The 15,152-nt window shown below is 36.8% G+C and overlaps 1 protein-coding gene across 2 annotated transcripts in view; it reads right to left on the reverse strand.

Annotated features, from left to right (window-relative positions):
• GLG1 (golgi glycoprotein 1) overlaps nucleotides 1–15,152 on the reverse strand; it is a 118,236-nt gene that overhangs the window by 21,336 nt on the left and 81,748 nt on the right. For both annotated transcript variants that reach the window (XM_031680825.2, XM_015241910.3), the window contains exons 5-12: nucleotides 14,944–15,147; nucleotides 13,823–13,894; nucleotides 12,675–12,858; nucleotides 10,178–10,392; nucleotides 6,221–6,342; nucleotides 4,664–4,765; nucleotides 2,878–3,031; nucleotides 1,011–1,148 (exon numbers count right to left, since the gene is read on the reverse strand). In XM_031680825.2, the coding sequence (XP_031536685.1) occupies nucleotides 1,011–1,148; nucleotides 2,878–3,031; nucleotides 4,664–4,765; nucleotides 6,221–6,342; nucleotides 10,178–10,392; nucleotides 12,675–12,858; nucleotides 13,823–13,894; nucleotides 14,944–15,147 (1,191 nt within the window). The remainder of the gene's footprint in view (nucleotides 1–1,010; nucleotides 1,149–2,877; nucleotides 3,032–4,663; nucleotides 4,766–6,220; nucleotides 6,343–10,177; nucleotides 10,393–12,674; nucleotides 12,859–13,822; nucleotides 13,895–14,943; nucleotides 15,148–15,152) is intronic.

The raw sequence follows: 15,152 nt of genomic DNA on the forward strand, positions 1-15,152 counted from the left end.
TTTTAAAAATGTCCAATTCCTGCACATGTGACTTTTTATTAGTTTAACCCTAGAGAGTGCTTTGGAGGGTACAAATGGTACTGGGAAACCTGAGTTCGTGCCTTATTCTAGTATTAAAGGGGCTTTAAACAAATAGCTATCCCCCATTGCTTGGTTACCCTGTCTTAAGATAGAAGACAAACTACCTTCTGACTTAATTTGCTAGAATGAAATAACTTACTTTTTTTTTAAAACTAGGCACAAAATCCTAAGAAACCATTCATAGCATGCATATAATTCTTGGGGCTGCTCCTTCTCTACACTTTCCTGGATGGAGAGGTTATAAATAATATAATGGAACAAATGCCTAGCTAGGAGTAGACCTGAATTCTAGGTAAGAAAGTCAATATACTTCACTTCTCTGAGCCTCAATTATATCAATTATTAAGTGGAAAAAATAATTCCATTCCTATATATCTTGTAGGACAGTTGTAGGGCATACATACATTGATGCATGTCAGTATTACGTATCTGTGCATATATTTATACCCTGCCTTCCCTCCAAAGGACTTCATGTGGCTTATAAAAGTGAAAAGAAAAAAAAAAAAAAAGGCCAGATAAAATAAATTAAAAATGAGTAAAAGGGAAATGTGCTAAGGAAAGCGGGATGAAGTCAGTAGTAAGTACACAAAATGCCTACCACAAGGTCTTATATACTTCCTAGAGGTAGGCCATACTTTTGGCTCCAGGTTTTTTAAGAGGCAACACAAAAAGGAAAAGAATCAATTACGAAACACCGTAACTATAACATAAAAACAAACTAACTGCTTTGGAAAAGTACCATTATAGAGATCGAAGAGAATACCTTCCTCAGGATTTCTTATAGAGGAAACATTGAATAATATAACAAATCATGTTCACGAGGTAAACATTTAATGGAGATGGATTTTAACGGTGTTTATAGTCTACATAAAATGTTACTCATAAACATTATTATTACTATAAGATAAGGAGGTAGCTTTGTTGCCTACCTGTCCAGTCTCTGTTTTCTCGCTGCACCACTTCCCCAGATCAATCAGGCACTTATCTTGGAGGGCAGGATCCAGCTTCACATCCATGGCCCGCTGGTGCAGGATCCTCTGGACCTCAGCTCGACACTCCCGGGAGAGCTACATGAGAAATAACAAGCAAAATACTTCAAAGGTACCAAAACCAAAACAAAAAGACACTAGGATAATGCAAATCTACTGTCAGGAAACTAATAAATAACTTTATAGGGATTTGAATCAAACTTTATACCTCGAATCACTTCCAGAATAAAAGTTAAATATTCTAGGAGGCTTCTAAAAACCTTTTATCTCTAGGTATGAGATTACACATTCAGCATTTTCTAATATAGTATATGAAACAATATCCTCTTCTCAGAGTATCCTGATAAAAAGTGAACTAGGATTGAAGTACCTCTGAAACTAATATAATACTGTAAATCAACTATACTTCAATTTTTAAAAAGTGAACTGGAATTTTTCAGATGAGGTAAAGTTTTTTGTTTAGCAAAATTAATTTGCCACTACTCTATAAACATAGAGTAGAATGCTGGGTCCAAGAATAAACACTTGGCTCAGGAGAACTGAGCTCAAATTTACCTAAACTCAGAACAAGTAGGAAACAGTTACTACACGTCAGAACCAGACTTTTTCAGATGAGTTAGTGAGAATTAGCAGACGGTGAAACAGATGAAAACCAGTATTTTTGGAAGAGTTGTAAGAAAGCTGTCACTGACAGGTACAGTCAGTCTCTCCTAAAAGAACCAACACAACTTGAAGGGGTGCGGGGAAGTGGGACTGAGAGGGTAGAGAGCAACCCCTTAATGGACATGGGGGTTTCCTTTTGGAGACAAGGAAATATATTGGAAGTGGGCAGAGGAGGCAGTTGCACAACTTTGTGAATGTACTAAACGCAACCGAATTTTTCTTTCTAAAATGATTAGAAGAAACATTTTTAAACAGAAACATATTTTTAAAAACACCAGATTCCAACCCTTTCTTTACTTACAAGACAAGGAACCTCCTACTATAGTGACTACCAAGGTGCCAGGATTTAGGAGTTCCTCTGATTAATGACAGGCTCATTTAATGAAGAAAAAGTTATAACAAATTCCCATATTTTCTTACATAGCAATATAAAAACTGGGTTAAGACTGCAGTAACTGAAGTATATGACATTTATTTCTGTTTGAGTCTTTTCATTCTGATTCCTAAACAGTCAGACTTTTGCTTTAAGCTCCAAAGGGGTATTTGTAAACATGCATATCAAATAATACCCCTTCTATTTTCTGTAACAAATGCAGGACTGAAATGCAACAGATTATCTCAGAAGGTTTAAAAAGGCCACCCTGGACAGTAAGTAGTACGTCAGTGAGGCACCAGAAGGCAGCAAATGTTGCTTGAGAGCCTAGCACACAGAAATATCCCAACAAGAGGTGGCAACCAGGGCAGACAAATACCAAGAGACTGAGGTGTGGAGGTTTCAGCTCCACCTAGTGTACTGTTGGAGAGGCCCCAATCAATATAGGCACATGGGTTCTGCTGCCAAGGGCAGAGAAAACCATTTATATCTTGGCTAAGAGTTTCTTAAAGGATCTTAAAAGTTACATAAACTTAGGGCAGTAGAATTTAATTGTCTACTTGTGATTTAGATTTTGGTAATTTAAAGAAAAAGTGGAAATGTACCCTGACTCACTTTGTTAAGTGAATGAATGAAGAAATTTCTAGTAGTGCAGCACCCCCTCCCCACCAGATATACTAGCAAAGTTTTCCGAGGATGACAGAAATTACAATTTATAGCAAACTAAACAAATGACAATAAGAAGAAATGAAGTCAATATTGAGTGCATACCCTCCTGCCCTGTTCCTCAGTGCGGTAGGCGTGTCTGTATAAGCAAGAGAACACAGCTCCCGGTGGCATGAGTTCACTGGTTTCATTCCATCCATGGGTGTGGCAAAGACGAGATGCATCTCCCTGGCATTTGCGGTATAAGACAGGGTCTAGCCTATAAGGGTAAGAGTTAAAAAAAATGACCACTCTTACTACACTTTTCCTTCCAACACACACTAAGGGTTTTTGCAAGGTGCTTGTTTGTACTCTCACAGACAGTCACCTCCAGAGTAATGGAAACAGCAGGTAAGCAAAAGTATATACCTGAATTTGTTCTTCACGAACACACAGTAGTCAATCTGTAGAAGTCTGTTAAACCTTAATACAGAAGACTTAAGTTCTATCTCAAAGATGGTATCTCGGCTAGGTAAGGCACACAACATTACAGTAACAGATTTGGTATTAACATGCCCTGGTTGAAATGAGACAATGAGGGTTGTAGCTATCACCAGGCAAGTTACAACTTTTACTCAATATTTTTTTCTAAGTGAGTAAAATTCAATCCTACCTGATAGACTAAATTCTATAAGATCAAGGACAAAATGAATAGAGGAATCTCCTACTCAAGTTCCTTTCTAGTAAAACTGTTCCTCCTCTTCTTCCCATGCAAGGTAAGGCAGTTATGTTTTTAGTTTACCTAAACATGCTTATCAATTTAACTTTGACTGTGGAGACAGTGGATTAGGTGATGAGCCTGCTGCATCTCCAAATCAGACCAATGGATGCTTAATTATGCCCATATTATAATGTCAACTTTGGGGGAGGGCTATTCAATGGGAGGAAAAAGGCTAAAATTTAATAAGTGGCTTTACAGATTGTGAAGCATTTTTTGATCGTGGATGAAGGAATTATAGAAGAGGAAAAAACATTTTTTTTAATGTAGTAAACCCAGTCAACTCATTTATTATTTTGGTTTAGATAGCCTGAATAAACACAGGGAAATTCCTATTCAGCTTTCTGAAGTCCTTTCCAGACTTAATTTGAGGGAACAGAAATAGAAACACACCAAATCTTCAAGTAATCTCTTTCCAGTAACGTATGTGGATAAACATATATTAGTCACCAGAAAAAGTTAAATGACCAAAGTACAGTGGCTTAAAACAATTGAATCAGGAAGCAGCTGAACTTGGGAGGCAGGAGGTACAGCCTGATCCCGAAGTGGGAAGGGAAAGTGAGACATGGAAAGAGGGAGGGAATGCTGCCAATAAACTATAGCCATTCTGATTGTAACAAAGAGACTTCTATTTCATCTGCCTCCCCCTTTTTCTGGCTAACAGGATGAGAAGAGAATCAACTCGTTACTTATTGATAAGAGCCTCTTAAGATAGAATAAATTCAATAACTCTGAATAGTTAAAGAGATAAAGCAAACTCCCCTTCCCAGTGCAAATCAATAAAATAAAAAATGTACTATTATCTTCTTAGAGACATATTTGAAGATGCTTCTGCTGCCCCACAGGTGCCCAAGTTCTCTCCAGACAGATGTTTGTAGTATCAGAAACATTTTACACTAACTTTAAACGTAGCAGTGAAGGGGTACACTTGGGGTCAGACCTGCAGGAGCTGTCTCTGCTTTTAGGTACTGTTCTGAAAGCAAGAAAGGGGGTTTTCTGGGGATTAGAGTGTCAGCTATCCTGGAATGCAACAAAAACAAATTCCTACTGATTATTTTTTAAAAACACAAGGGATTCTTACTATACAGGAGAATAGGCTAAGGCTTATACTTACTCTGACTTCAAAATACTCACTTCCAATCACGAGAGATGAAATACTGCAGCTCTAAGAGACGGTGTTCACAATCTTCCACCATTTTCTCTGTGTATAAATGTTCCATCAGACATGAGAGGATCCTGGGCATGACACAGGGGTGAAATTGTAACCAGATAAAGAATAGTTCAGAACTCTCACACCAGTATTTCTTTGGTCTGTAGAAAAAGCCATTGAGCTATTTTCTGAGGGCAATCAGGGATTTACTTCCCTAAGAATCACTCAAATTAACTCAACTTAACAGTGATCACGTCTTCTTTCAACTTCACAGCACTTCGGCTTGCATAAGATCGCTGTGCAGCTGCTTTATATTTAACTGTTTATTATGAAAATTTCCAATACATCCAAAAGTAGAGAATCATATAATATCCACCTTTCCTTCCAATAGCCTTATCAACTTATGGCCAAATTTGTTTCAATCCTATATGCCCTTGCTGATATTGTGAAGCAAATCCCAGATATCCTAACAGTTCATCTGTGAATACTTCAGCATGTTTCTCTGTAATATGAAAACATTATACTATTATCCACCAAAGAAATTAATTTAAAAATCCTTAACATCATGAAATAACCTGTCAGCTTTCATTTCACCCCCAATTATCTCATGCCTTTTACATGTTTGTTCAAATCAGGACCCAGAAAAGGCCCACACCCTGCATTGTATTTATAGAATCTTAAATCTATTTAACCTGTAGCAGCTCCTTTCCCCTGTCCTCTTTATGGTTGACGCAGTTTCATATTGGCGAATATTCTTAATCAATCTTAAGAGTGTGTCTACCTCTTCCAATCACACAAAGAGCTTTAATGAAGAACACCTTTTTAAAATCTCCTACCACAGCACAAACAGCTGGAGAGTATGCACAGTAGAATGATGAGAAGCATGGACTGCATTTGTTTTATTCAGTTGGGTACTGCTAGATGCAGGCTATAGAGACTTCTGCAGAATGGGAATGTGTCCTTATTCACAACCTAGTTTTAAGAGCTGTTTGCACATCATATGGAATAAAACCAATGCATGAGACTCAAATGCTTTACTATAGCATTTTATAGCTTTCCTTGATAGTGGATGCAACTTCAGAGTTCATTTTGTCCATGACTACCTCCTCCAACCACCACATCTTGTGTTTTATTTCAATTGTAATTAGTTACTTTCTAATAATCAAATAGCCAATATATATGCATCAATATACAAACAGGATGAAAAGCATAGAACCAAAGCTTGTGTAACTGTATCCTGAGCATTTCTTTCTCATTTTTATTTGACTGTTAAGTGGAATTATTCAGTGACCTAATGTCTAGGCCTGTTTATGCTCAGTCACTGTCAACAATGCTGGGTCTAGGTTCTCTACATCACAGAGACGCAGAGATGAAGTCTCAACCCCAATACTAGCTTTAACAAAAGCTAGGAAAAGTGTTCCTATTTAACAAAATTTCAGTTCAGTTGTTAAACCATCTGAAAGTCATTTGAGGAAATGCTCCCTGTGCTGCACTGCCAATACAGTACAATTTGGATAAATACCACAAATAAGATAACCTACATTGGGTCTCCGGATCTTATGTGTTTGCAGGCTGTCTGTATTACAGATTCACAAGCTTCATTCAAAGCTCTATCAATGCGGTAATCTGCACCAGGGTCAGTCTCCTGAATCAGTGTTTGAAGCTGGATTAAAAAAAATTTAAGAAGGAAGAAAGAAAGTCACTTACACATATAGAAAGAGCAAGGTCATCTTTTCAATCAGTTCTCAGTCTGATATATTATAACATACTCTTAACAAGGTACTACAATTATCACTGGCCAAGCTCAACAGCTCTGTCAAACACTTTCCAACTGGTTTCTCTACTTGGATTGCAAGTTTTTCTATTTAAGTCATTGTAGGGATTGCCTGCCTACCTGTCTAAACCATCCCTGGACATTTGCAAAACAAAAGGACTTTAAAATATAAAAGGGGTCTCTTCCCTTACATTTGTTAATCAAATTACTAAATCTGACACCCAGAGCCAAGCCAGAATTGAATGCAGAAGAGTAAACGGAAGACACATTTCCAGTTAGAGGTCTAATTTGGTCTTTAGAATCTAGAATTTAAATTTTGCTGCAAAGACACTGGTATAAAACAAGTGTACTCTGCTTTATTAAAAACAGATGTGAGTTTTCAGTTGCAAAGAAAACATAAATTAGCAAAAACAAGAATATAATACTACTTATAATTTCCTATTTTTCCTCAGCTATCTTTCATATAAACAAGAGATAAACCAGAACTTGTTCACTAAACTATACAGAAAAATACTTGCTATTATGCAGCTGAACATGAAAATATATTCTTTAACGTTTTCTTTTGCTTGGTCCATGGAATAAAGTGAGAGCACCAAAGCCATGCCTCAGATTCTTCCTGTCTTTGAGGAGAAAGCAGTTGGAGCATAGAAGAAAAAGCTCTAAATTAAGGATCAGAAAACCTGAGTTCTATTAAGAGTTCTGGCTCTGCCAGATATTAGCTTTGAGAACATGGGCAAGTTGATTAACCTCTAAGCTCGTTTCTTTAACTGCAGAGGATTAGAAGGAAGAATAATATATAGAAGGTTGTGTAAACTGCAAAGCATTTTACAGATGTGAAAGATCATTATTACTACAGATGGGTAGCAGATGGTGTTTTGGGGTGAGAATCTTAAATAACAGAAAGCAAGTTTGAAAACTATAGTCCTTCTGGTTTGGGTTCCTTTTTTTCCAAGTTAGAGAAGTGGAGCCATTTTGTGCCATGGATTTAGCCTCTGCAAGAGCCTTCTCTGATCCTCATACATTTGACTTACAATCCTACAGGGGCTCATATGAAAGCACTGACCCCAACACATACTTGATCCAAGAACAAAGATCAAAAGGAAATGAAGAAAGAAAACCCCAATTCTGTCTATCCTAAAAGAAGCAAACAATTAAGAGAGGTATGAAAGACTTCCAATATTCTGGGATGAAAGTTACTTACACCAGTTCTTGGTGGCAATTTGGAGAAGCCACAAAATGCTGTGGTTAGTTAGTAGGAAGATTACTACTACTCTCAAACGACTACCATTTTTAGTTATGACGTTTGCTGACAGAGATCAAAGTATTTACATCTTTTTCTGAGGGACTGTAAGCATCATGGGAATCTGAAAGTTTCTGCAATAACTGTATCAGTTAAATATCCACGACTGACAGGCAAACTCTGAGAATTCTCCATGCATGTCAGACTGCAGGTTCTAAAAGAAGATAATGAATGCCTTACAGACTCTTGAGGCTAACGGCTCAAGGGATCACTGCCATTCTGGAATCCAATGACAGCAGTGTGGGAAGTAAACACTAAACATGAACTGCTACATGATCACACATCTTATTCCTGCCCCTGATTGCTTAGGAAAACCTGAGAAGATGCTTGAAATATCAAGAAATGATTGGTCTAGAAAACAGACTGGGCAGTCTCTTTGGTGAAGGAAAGACTGGGCCCAGACTTGTTCAGCCATAAATGAGGGGAACTTAAGATCATGATCAGAGTGTATTTGGAAGAGTATATACTAATTAAGATAATAATTATTCTTGTGCTTCACAGTTTACTGTTAGTTGAGAGATAACTAAATCAAAGCATCACCAAGCAGAGAATAAGGAAAACTAATGGTCAACCACAGACAAGTATAGAAGTCTACTGAATTAAGGAAGAAAACTTTGAAAAATAAATTATTTCAAAACATTCCTCCATTTGACTGGAGAGGGATAATGAAGCAGAAGACTAAGGAAAACTTTCTCCCTTTGGATCATTTATTCCTTCAATTTTTGTAAGCAAAGGCTAAAGACCACAGATTCACAAAAACCCAAAATGAAGTGCTTTTTGCCCACTTGGCTAAACTTACTGTGGGCAAAGCCACATATTTCACTTTTTGAGACTAACCGCTGGGTGTGGAAAGCACTTTTCTTGTGGGCACAAAAGATGAGGTGGGCGGTACTTATTTCTCTCCCTAGTTGAGTCACTAGCTCTTTTAATAAGCTAAATTTCAAAAAGCCCAGGAGGTAAACTAGATGACTTGAAGTAAAGTCAAACCAATTTATTTTCTTTTTTCTGTACACCTTAGAATAACGTGAAGCCTCAGTAAAAATGTAAGTTTATCCCTGACCACTGCTGTCCCCTTTCTATGTTGCATTAAGGATGAACTGTCTTGATTTATTCTTGGTCTGGGGCCCAGGCACACACACTGTCATGGAGGTTGCCCAGGACGATCACCAGCAAGGACCACTCCTGAGGAACTATGTCCAGAAGCCCTCCTTCTAGCTAGTCTTGGTATTCTGGAGAGGAGGATACATTTGTCTATCTTTCCCACTATGGATGTATATGTTACTGTCCCCTCCAGGTCAGGGTGAGTAATAGAAGCTAAGATGAAATTTTATTCCACATTAAAATTCTATGGAAATTTTGTGTTTCAGACTGTAAAATTCTGATTTTACAAAATTAGCAGTAAAATAAAATTCAATATTCAGTTTTTAATAAAAATGCCAACAACAAAAGTAAAAGACTAATGATTTGTGGTTTTCTAAAGTTTCACTTGGGAGAGAGCCTCAACCTTTTAATTTAGGATATAAGGCTAAACTTTATCTTTTGCACTTCCTAAAGGAAAGTATAGGAAACTACAGAATTCATTGCACAGGGTGCTACCACTGTTACATTTGGTACTGTAAATTGTTCAAAGACTCTTGCTTGGTAAAAAGTAATAAACATGGACAATGGTAATGAAACAGATGCAATGTGTCTGTAATATTTTGTTTAATTTATATTATGTACCTGATCTATAGTTAGTTAACTGTTTGTGAACCCTAGATCAAGAATAACTTGATCTTCTACAGCGAAGCATGCTATTTTTTTCCAACTATCTTTGTAGAACTGACTGTAGAGTTTGCGGGTAGAGAAAGAAAGACCTTTTCCATGCATAGGTGTCCTAGTCGAACAAGGAAAGATGGTGGGATTTTGAAAATGACATGCTTTCTTGATTGTTCAGGCCAGGAATTCATGCCATGTTGCACATCAGTAATAAAAAAAGAGACTCAGAAAATTTCAGCTCATTTCAGCTCTCTTTCAGGTTCAACTCAATCAAATCAGGTGAGACAGGCAAATTCTCATTTGATGAAAGACCTTTTGTGATTGACCAGAACCTGGTGTGCCTTGATTCTGAGTTTAGTAAATCCAATCTAGCCAGTTACCTTTTCCTTAAAAACTCCAGCAAACAATGCATTTTATCTATTTCTTTAAGTACACTGTCTAGCTCTTTTTATTGATTATGAGCTCAAATTTCTGCTCTGCAGCAAATACCACATTCTTACTATAATATGCTTGAAGATACACTATTCCATGTCTAGTTCTTAGTACCTAAGATTCACTGTGATGTCACAAATTTTCCAGAAAAATAAGCTGGGACAGTGTTAGGAAAAGGCTCCTCAGATGATAAAATATAACATTAAAAATGGCAGGAGAAAAATCTTTCCTTACCGCTTGCTGGCAGTTCATTCCAAGGTTCCCTTTCTCCCCCCGAACTACTTTCATCAGACAATGAAGGGTTCGGCCTTTTCGATGTAATCCAGAACAATGGTGTTCAATCTCCCCCCGACAGCTCAGGATGATCTCAGGGCTCAAAGAAAAGTCTTCCATCAACATGCGTCGGTAATCTAACATCTCTCCCTGGCACTCACTGCTCACTTGTCGCCCTAAGTCAGGATTTAAGTCATAGCATAATGGATGGTGAGCATCAGGATCAGACAGCATCACATATTAGAAGTACACATTTTTCCTTAGAATATAACATACTACTCACACTATTATCTAGACTGAAAAGCTTAGAATTTAGCAAACGTTTTATCAGCATAAAATGAGTTTAAGACTCCAAAGACCAGGGCTTATCTTGTCAGTGTTCTGCCTTATACAGATTTTATACTACTGAACTAATAACACAAATGTTTCACCAATGGAAGTCTAATCAATAAGATAACTACTGGGGTAGAAATGAAAGCCAGAAAAGTCCCTACTGGTCTGCACACTTTAGTTTGTGGAAAAGACCTCACTTCAAATATTCACTATAGCTTCTTCACTCTTCCTTAAGCTGTAAATGCCAACTGGGAAAACTTATGAAATTTTAAAAACAGCTTTACTAAGGAATAATTGACATATAATAAATTACACTTTTAAAACATACCATTGGATGAGTCTGACAAAATGTACGCATCAGTGAAACCATCACCACAAGTTCAAGATACTGAACAATCCATCAATCCCAAAAGGTTCCTCATGCTCCTTTAGAATCCCTCCCTTCTTTTAGACTCTATCCTACCCACCCACCCCTAGTGAAACACTGATCTGCTTTCTGTGACTACAGATTGGTTTACTAGTTTGCATTTTTCAGAAGTTTAAATAAATGGAATCATATGGTATGAACTCTTTTTCTGACTTCTCTCAGCGTAACTATTTTGAGATTCATTCATGCATCACACAGCACATTCCTTTTCATTGCTAAATAATATTATTTCATCACATGGCTATACTACAATTTGTTTATCCCTTCAACCACTGATGGACATATGGGTTATTTCCAGTTTTGGGCCACTACAAATAAAGCTGTTATGAGCATTCATGCACAAGAGTTTATATGGACATATATTTTCACATATCTTAAATAAAATAAAAATACCTAGGAGTTACATGTCTGGGTCATAAGGTAGATTTATGCTTAACTTTTTAAGAATCTGACAAACTATTTTCCAAAGTGGCTGTATCATTTTAAATTCCCATCAGCAGTATAGTTCCAGTTATTCCACATCCTTGCCAACCTTCAGTATGGTTAAGTCTTTTTAGTTAGCAATCTGTATAACTTTCCTGAACTATCTGTTCATATACTTTGGCCATTTATTTACAAAGTCTTTTTGTGTTTATTAATTTATAGTTTAAGGAGATTAACTCTCTATTTTTAAATATCAAAATTAGATATTACGCATACTGTTTCATAATATGCTTTTACTAGTCAACAATCTCTACCTTTCCACTTCAGGAAAATTTCATGAAACACCCAGGCCATAATCAAAATTCTCCAACTGCCTCTAAAGTGTCTTTTGTTTGGTATTCAACCCAAGACCATGCACTGTCTCTGGTTGCTATTCCACTGCTTTCAGGCTTAGGAGTCTTTCACTATCCAAACATGAAAAAAAAAATTCACCAAAAAGTTCTGAGTTTTAACAACTGATTTTTTCCACTTAATTTTTTAATCACTGGCCAATTGCCCCAGCACTATTTATTCAACAGCTAGGAATTTCATTTTTACAGCCTACAGCGAATATTGAGAAAGACAGCCCTGACCTTCTATACGTCCTTCTCGGTTCCTTTGTCAGAGACTGACTGTTGAACTGAACAGACTATAAGTCTGACCTTATGAAGTAATCCTTTCTTCTTCTACTGTTTAATTTCTTGATATCACCACTGTTAGAATAATAATAGTATCTATCATTTATTGTATGCTAAGTGCCATGTCAAATAACCTCATTCAATCCTCGTAAGAACTCAACATAGGTAATATATTTTTGTCTTATAAATAAGGAAAATGAGGTTTGGAGAGATTAAGAAACATCAACAATGGTCACCCAGCCAGTTAGTCTAGTGACAGAGCCAAAGCTTTGACCCAAAGCTAATGTGCCAAATCATTATGCTGCCCTGACTCTCCTTAACATTTCTGTGCAATGTGCATTTTAAAAATTAAAATTTGGACTTGAGAAATATACTTAAAAAAAAAAAAGCTGAGATGTAAAGAAAAACAAAACTGAGGACTACTGAGCTAAGAGGAAGGGCCTTCAACAAAGCTTAGGGATACCAAGCCTTCATTCTAAAGTTCTGTTTCCAAGGAAAGGCTCCTGAGTCACAAGGTACAGATGTACTCAAAAAAGCCAACAAAGGAGGAAACTATCCAAAAAAAGAATGAAAAGGATAAAAAGAAATTAATTCTTACCTCTATGCACAGCTGACTCCAGACACATCAGAAGGTAGGAGAGTCTGGCTTCCCGAGACCGGGGAAGGTTTTCCACATTGCACCGGTATTTCTTCAAGTCACTCTTACAGGATTTGGCCAATGAATAACTGACTTTATAATCCTGGGCTATCAGTTTTTGGCGGGTTGTTAGTGCTTCTCGACACTGAGGAAAGAGTGCAGAAAGAGAGCTGTAAGACTGCTCAGGTGGCTCAGCCGTTCACAGGTACCTATAAGACAAGCAGAGGCTCATGGCCAAGTACGGTCCAACTGCAGTTGTTACCAAAATGTCTGTCTTTAAGTTTGGTTAAAATTGAGCACAAGTGTGCTAAACTAGTGTGACAGGAAGCACGGGCAAATGGGTGGGAAACTCTGGAATTTTATGGTGAATTGCTAATTGTTACAGCAATAGCAACTCTCCAAAACACATACATATTTGGAAGATCCTAATACATTAACTTGACAAAGTATTCTTTTCCTCTTCAACAATATCCTCAAAGTAAATTTCACCAGAATGAAGGTGGAAACTGACATTTTATACCTTTTAAATATAATTATTGAAAGAAGCTCCATTCTATCTATACTTTTAAAATATAATTATTTAATAGTAAATGATACAAGAAACTAAAATGAAAAATATTTCTTCAACTGCACAGGAAAGTAAAAAACAGGATAGCAAAGCCAAAAATAATTACTTTCAAAAGTCATAAAAGATTCTTGCATTCATCCAGGGATAGAGGACAAACAGTAATAAGAATGCTTACTGTAACAGCTGCTGAAAAATTAAATCACTACCTATGTAGCACATTGGTTTGGTTAGCCTAAACTTTCTGAATGTATAGGGATAGTTTCAGTGTAATTCTGATATAAAACTTTCCAATTTTACTCCCCCAAATGATTCTCAACTGGCTACCCAATGTCCAGATATCATGAAAAGCTGCCCCCTCCCTTTTTTTTGCTTAAGTGAAATATGATTTAGTTTTCTACTAAAAGCCAAGTATCTTATCTCTGAAAAGGATAAGCTTTTTCAGTATTTTATATTTTGGTTTATAAAAATACTGTTTGAGAGGATTTGAGAAAGCTTTTAAGAAAATGAATAAAATCTTGGCTTGTTTCAAAGTAATACTTACTTTTTCACTCATGGATTCTTCAAATTTATGGTTAAAGAGGCACTTATATACTCTACCTTCACCAGCTTGTGTCTGTAAGACAGAACATCATCATCACAAGCTAAGTAGTCATGCTGGGCTTTATCTTATATAGAACTTTCTGTTAAGTTATTAAAATGGTGACTACCTTTGAACAGGTGGCTCAGCCGTTTAGAAAATTTAGTAGCCTTTGAAAGAAAATAGCGACCACAGTAAAGATGAAAATAAATTTCCCATGATGTCTGGCTACTGTCATATGTTCCCAGATAAGCTGTTAATCAGTAAACCAACAGAAGTGTCAGTGAGTCTCCTCTTACAATTTATGCGAGAGTCAATAAAACCTTAGCATTGGCTCTGATCAATGGCTCTGATGGTTAAAGCTGTTAATTCAAAACAGCAGGCAGAGTGGGAGTGTGTGTATACAAGGCCCTCTCAGTCCTTTGTGGTAAAGTTGGAGACTGTTTCTGTCTAAACTGTTAGAAAGTTGTTTTATAGGGTCTGCAGGTAGTAATCAAGGATTTGGTTTTAAAAGCTAGAAACGTACTGTTTCCTTTGTCTTAGCCAAAACTACATAAATATATTTTTATTTTTTTAAATTTAATTTTTATTAGTTTTTTGGGGGGATAATTAGGTTTATTTGTTTGTTTGTTTATTTATAGAGGCAGTGCTGGTGATTGAACCCAGGACCTTGTGCATACTAAGCATGCGCTCTACCACTTGAGCTATACCCTCCCCCTTCAAAACTACATAAATATAAATATGTAATATGGCCAAGTTTTAGCCATGGAATAGATGTGCATGAGATTCCTGGGTAAACTAGGATTCCTATAGATAAAATAGACTTCCAAGAATTGAAATTGGGAAGTGAGATAAAATAGAAAAAACAATGTATGGAGATTGTCTGAAGCCAAGTGTTAACTAAATATTACAACAAAGTTGAGCAGCCAGCATCGTTTTCTGTTATCCTGGGACCAACGCCACCTTTCATTTCAGTGGCTTTTCTAACTGTGAAGGGGTTGTGTTGTTTTCATTTTGGAATCAACTATAAAAAAAAATTTAAGAAGAAAAGGAAGCAAAGAAGAACAGTTTCTGAGCTGACTCACATTTTCACAAAAACGCTCCCGATCATCTCGGCAGGCAAAATATAAATGTCGGTCTAAGTGAAAGTCATCTGAGGACAGTTCAGCCACCCGGAGAATGGCTTTCTTGCAGAGTTCAGAGACTTGAATCTTGGGATCTTTTTCTTCTGCTTCCTTCACCAGGCCTTTCTCCAAGCATGATACCACCTCACCCTGTGAATGTGCGTCCTAAA

This window comes from Vicugna pacos, chromosome 9, assembly GCF_048564905.1.
Source record: "Vicugna pacos chromosome 9, VicPac4, whole genome shotgun sequence".
Taxonomy (NCBI): Eukaryota; Metazoa; Chordata; class Mammalia; order Artiodactyla; family Camelidae; genus Vicugna; species Vicugna pacos.